The 5,793-nt window shown below is 40.8% G+C and overlaps 1 protein-coding gene across 1 annotated transcript in view; it reads right to left on the bottom strand.

The window, feature by feature from the left end:
• The window catches only part of MCF2L2 (MCF.2 cell line derived transforming sequence-like 2), a 139,224-nt gene that overhangs the window by 22,830 nt on the left and 110,601 nt on the right, over positions 1 to 5,793 (bottom strand). Inside the window, exons 21-24 of the mRNA XM_009999374.1 lie at positions 4,941 to 5,066; positions 3,092 to 3,313; positions 1,663 to 1,755; positions 1,156 to 1,234 (exon numbers count right to left, since the gene is read on the bottom strand). Coding sequence (XP_009997676.1) covers positions 1,156 to 1,234; positions 1,663 to 1,755; positions 3,092 to 3,313; positions 4,941 to 5,066 — 520 coding nt within the window. The remainder of the gene's footprint in view (positions 1 to 1,155; positions 1,235 to 1,662; positions 1,756 to 3,091; positions 3,314 to 4,940; positions 5,067 to 5,793) is intronic.

Below are 5,793 nucleotides of genomic sequence, written 5' to 3' on the forward strand. Positions count from 1 at the left end.
GAATAATAGAAGATCTGATTAGTAAGTACTGTAAATACATAGATTACTATGGGTTGGATTAAATTGCTGAGGCTAATGTGCTTAGTTGTTTCCTTCCACTTAAGGAGGTTGCAAGAACTAATTGTCTTCATGAAACAGACAATTAAAATAAAGGTGACCTCTAAAGTTAAAGCACAGGTCTCTACCTCAGACAAAGTCTGCTTAGGAATCTGAAGGATGTGGGTGGAGACAATTTGCTTGTATTGCTTTAAAGAGAGGTCTGTTTTTGAGAGAAGAAGAAAATAACAGGGCAAGGTGAGAAGCAGTGCCAGGGCCCAGGAAAAGTCTGTATTGGACACAGCTGGGTTTTTTTTGTCCTAAGTGAGTCTGAAAAATGGCTTAGGACCCTGTACATAAATAGAAAAGTATATCAAATGGTTTTCAACACTGTGTTCTCTTACTATCCAGAACAACCTAACTGAATTTTGTCTGTCCTGGGTTCAATATCTTACATTAAAAAAAAGGGAGTAATTATTTTAGGTACTTATGAGGCTTTAGTCATTCATGTGTTTGTCATGTCACAAATTACCTTCATAGTGATATCTCTGTGAGAGAGAGAAATGTCATTAATCATGTTTTACAGGAGGTCACTAAAGTAAATAGATGGGATAACTAATGACTAACATTTAAAACCTAAGGTGGGCAATTAGATTTAAAATTTAAAAAACCCTCAAAACCCCACAAAGCAAAAAAACCCAACAGGACAAAGAGGAACAGTTGCTGTGTCTGGTCACGTATGTGGAAGAGGAACTTGTGTCAGATGTTGTGGGAAGGCACAGAGTGACAACTGGGACCCCATCTCCTAACATGCTGATGTAAATGGATGTTTCTAGGGTTGCCACTTGAGAGGGAGGACAGTGGAAAACCCCATTCCTCAGACTAACTGTGAATGGAATTATTCATGCCAGTCTAAAGTTTAAAAAAAAATAAAAATAATTTCATCAGTATAAGGATTTAAATCCCAGCAATGCTGCAACCACCCAACTAATCCTTGCACAGAAAACCTCCTGATTTCACTGCTGGTACAGGCCAGCACTGCCACTCATCCCAGCTCCATGTTGTCACACACAGCTACAGAAGGAAGGCAACGTTACCAGGTCTCGCTCTGTGTCCTACCTCTACATGCTTCCAGTTGTCCTGTCAGGACTTTGCGAATCTCTGAAATCCAGGTGTTTTTTAGCTCAACAGAAGATGCCTGAGAACACAAGAGGAGAAGGCAAAGCAGACCCTGTTAAAGTAAGTTGCCAGCCACTTGGCTGCCCCAGCCTACACTTGCTCTCTATTTTCCCAAGGAATGGAACACTGTGGCCACCAGCCTTAAGCAAAGCAGAGGGAGGATGCTCTTCACAAAGGGAAAAGTACCATGAATCTAAGGTCCTGTCCCTGTCTTGTCTAATGTTCCAAGTAATTTTTTTCCATTACTTTGTTTCCTGTTTTACACAAAATCATCACTGTTTTCACAATGATAAATTGGTATTTTCAGTGCCAACACCATGAAGCTTCCAATGGCTATGGTTTCTAGAGTGTACAGGACAGTGAAAATAATCTGAAAAAAACTGAAAACATTCTTAAACATTCAATTGAAAAGATGTATAGGCTTGGGGAAAAGGGGATGATTGTTACCTGAATGATATAGACCTCTTCTCTGCCATTATACCAGATCTCAAACTTCTTATTATCCCCTTTTACATTTTCTGTAATGCCCACAGTGCTCATCTGTTTCAAAATAGAAAAGAAGCCAGAATCTGAAAAAGTGTCAACAAACTCTTTGTCCTCTGAGAAGCATTTTTTTAAAACTGCATTTACTTCTGCACCTTAGGGAGTCATTAAAAGTAAAATTCAGAACATGTTCTTTCTCAACACCTAATTTATCATTTATCTTTTTGATTGTTACAGGAAAAATAAAAATGTAAGTGCTTAAAAGGAACACAACTTAATGTCCGATCATGAGTTTATCTTCTTTTTTTTTGCTTGAACTGTGGGTGGCTCTTGTCCACCTATACAAATGTTCATGTTGAGAAAGACAGTATTTTCAACTTGCCATCACTGACTTCTTGAGGTGGGAGAGGAAGAGGCATGGAATAGGGCTTTGTGAGACTTAATGACTCATCTGCAAATCCCAACAACACAAAAAAATAAATATAATTTCAGAAAAATGTACAAAAGAGGTGAGCAAGGAGCTAAGTGCCTAAGTAGGCAAGGTGAAAAAGGAACTGAAGAAAATAATTGTCTTTCTTAAATGATAGATTCTTAACCACAATTTTGGAGTCCAGCTGCTACTATACTTACCAGCTTGCCTACATCCTTTTCCTACATTTATTCATCCTCTTTGTTCTAATTTATCTCAGCATTAGATCTGAAGATTTAAGCAGCAATGTTGACATAATCAAAGCTGTTATCTTCACAGAAACTTCAACAGTATATATGGATTAGTTTGCTCCTTGAACCAGGTTCCATTACCATTCCTGTCTGGTTACACTGTACCAGGTTTGCAGCATTACACTTAAAGACCCATGTTAGTTGTGTGAAGTCACAAGTGTCACACCAACTTGCTTAAAGGGAAAATGTGGCCTACGTGTGAATTTCATCTTAACAGCCAATACCCTGACTCATATCTGGAAGTGTCACTCTTGCAAATAAAGGGCACTTCTGCTGCACTGCAATTCATCTGGAGCTATTGTTGTCACAGAAAGTATCTGCTCAACTGATGTCAATAGTAAAACTTGCAATAGAACTGAACATGGAGGGGCTTTCAGGCAGAACAAGGAGAGATGCAGGTCCATTCAGTCATGCTTCTCTTTATGCAGTGCTGGGCAAGAACACACAAGGTGCCAGCTTGTACTGAGTTGCAAGACCGAGGTTCACATCTGGAGTTGCAGGACACATGGCTGGGTCTGTCTCCAGATCAAAACTGAAAATGGGAGCTTACATTTACTCAGGGTTGCAAGATTGGTCCAGACATGCACATTTTCCAAGTCTCCAAATTGAAACATCCCCATGCTCTGAGAACACCAGATTCATTTCTTTCCCCCACCATCATGACATTTATTACCTTTAATGAATTTTTAAAGCTGTACGAAGCAGTCTTCTCATGGCCATCTGAGTTCTCCTCCCGTTTCTTGCAGAAAAGTAGCATCTTTGTATAAAGGAAGAGGTGTCTCTGCATTGGTTTGAATCTAGCCAAGTCCTTCACCTTGTTGTGCCCCTTCTTGTGGTCAGTCCACACATTGAAGGAACCCTGCATCAATAGCTTGCCAAGCTCACTGACATCCCCCTAGTAAGCAAGGAAAACAAAGAACCTACATGATCTTAAAACCAGGGGAATCCCAGGCACAGACCTTTCCTCTGATGGTGTTTAATCTTCCAGTCAGAGGTAGTGCCTGGGCATCCCTCGTGTTGGAGAAGGGACATGTTACAGCTGGAATCCAATCCCATCTGCATATGTATGCTTTCCAGACCTCTGTGTTTTGTCATGTAACCACTAAGCCATTGTTTTCCATGTCCATAATTCCCAATTTGTCTCCCCATTCATAGATAGCATCTAAGATCTGTTTCAGGACCTCTTTGGATCTGACACACAGGCTGTGCCCTCTGATGACCTCAGAGAAGGCATCTTCTGACAAGAACTGGGATTCAACTCTCCTGACTGGAAGGCAGTATGAAGCCCCCGAGCAGACCAAAGCAAAGACCTTGGCTCCAAGAGATCTAGGTTCAGTTTCTCCTCTGCTACAAGCTTCTCAGATCCCTAGGCAAAACCTTGGAAGATGCTTAGACATCTGAAGCCAGATTGATGTCTAGAGGTACGGAGGCGTGTCATTCCCTCCCATTGCAAAATAGCCTTTAAACACTTTGTCAATAGTTTCTCAGCTCACCACCTGCAAACTATGGAATGCTGCTCCATCTCTAGGACTTCGCTTGCCAAGCTTTACTCTACTTTTTTTTTTGCTTTTGCCTAAAAATAAAAAATACCCAGACCAAACACAACCAACCCAAAACATGGACCACAACAAGCAGTTAAAGTCATATGTCAAGCAATGCGGATAGAGAACAGGGTTTCCTCAGCTACAAGGTGCAGATGCACTTGCACAAAAGAGAACTACAGAAATTAAAACTCTTGAAGCCACTCCATTATTATGCGTAACTCTTTCCACCCAGACACAGGACAGATTCCAACACTTTCTCAGGAAGTCACTTTCTGCACCAAATACTGTTCTTCTGGTGTCCCTGTTACTCTGATCTGATAAGTCTTTGAGCACAGCTTCTGAATACATTTTTTTCCTTGACATTTTCACCTGACAGCTATTTTTAAATGAGCAACCACATCAGCTTCAGGCCTCATTTTGCCAGGCTTGTTTCTCCTTTATGTGTCAATCACTTCCACTTCTCACTTATAGGCAACACTAGTTCTTGAAAGTCATATGATTTTAATGGAACTTTAGCAGGAAGACAACTACATTTGTGGCCTGTCTTTGATGTGTATTGTTGTTGTGAAATGTTTCACTTTTCAGATAATGAGCTTGCCAGTCATTGGGATGGATTCTATTCCCTACTTTCTCCCTAAGTGCAAAAGATTCGGAAACACTTGAGTTGCATGGAAGTCACACAGGTTTCTTAAGTTAAGACTGTCCCACTTGCTGCCTCTTACCTACAGCTGAGTTCTGGGTGTGATTACCCTGCAGGACTGCACTTGTCCCAGTTCCTCACTCTGTTCACACCCCCATCTCCACATGACAAGCATATTGACATTTATTTTTGGTCACCACAAAATGCCCCTGAGTGGCATCCTTCAACAATGCAGCACAGGCTCCTACAAAGTGTACCAGCCACGGGCAGACAATGATCAGTGATGAGAGGAACATGAGATGGTTCAAGACCAGAGTAAGAGCAACAGCTCCTGATACCTCGTATCCTGTGATTGCTATCTGGTGCATGGAGTCATTTACTGATTTGATGATGTCAAGCACTGTGGCCAGGGCTTCTTCCAGTTCAGCAGTACCTTCTGAATTCTTGCTGCACTTCAGCATTTCCTGAGTTTAAAAAAAAATAAATCTATATGAAAACTTCTTAGGCCAGAAGCCACCATAAGATGACCCTGCCTGAAACTTGCACTGCAGAGACAGAGCAGCTGAACTATGGGTGGGGAAAGGGGAGGAAAGGGAAAAAAAGGAAAACTACCAAATTAAACAAGACATTCACCAGGATTCTCAGTGGTGATGTGCTTTATGACCTTTTTGGACTTTTTAAAGTCTTGTCAGTTAAATATTTAAGCTGACACAGGAGCATCCTGACTTATTTAAAATAATTCAGGTTTTTCATGTCCCAGGTTTACTTTCAGGTTTTTTACTCCAGAACTGCTAGAAAAGAAAAATCAATCTTAATTATTTCAGATGTTAGGGAATTCATATTTTCCCTTTGAAATTTGTTCCACAAGCTATTTATTACCACTGTTAAAAATAAATGAAATGCAGTTCTTACAAACCCCAACAGCAGCAGGCTCTCCTCAAGTGCTTGGGTGACCAGGCCTCAGAAGAGCAGGATGCATTCCTATAGTATCTGTTGCAGTTTCTAGGATGAGGATGGATCTGTGCTCTCTGTATAGTGGGCATAGTGGTTTATAATAACAGCTGAACTGATTGAAACCAGAGGGTTCCAACAATTGTGAGCTAGAATTTAAAACTAGTCTGCCCATCACTCAAGGCATACAGTTTCTTAGGCACTTGTTTCTTACCAATTTTTAACTGACTCCCATTTCAC

Source organism: Chaetura pelagica, unplaced genomic scaffold, assembly GCF_000747805.2.
Source record: "Chaetura pelagica isolate M959 unplaced genomic scaffold, ChaPel_1.0 scaffold20, whole genome shotgun sequence".
Lineage (NCBI taxonomy): Eukaryota > Metazoa > Chordata > Aves > Apodiformes > Apodidae > Chaetura > Chaetura pelagica.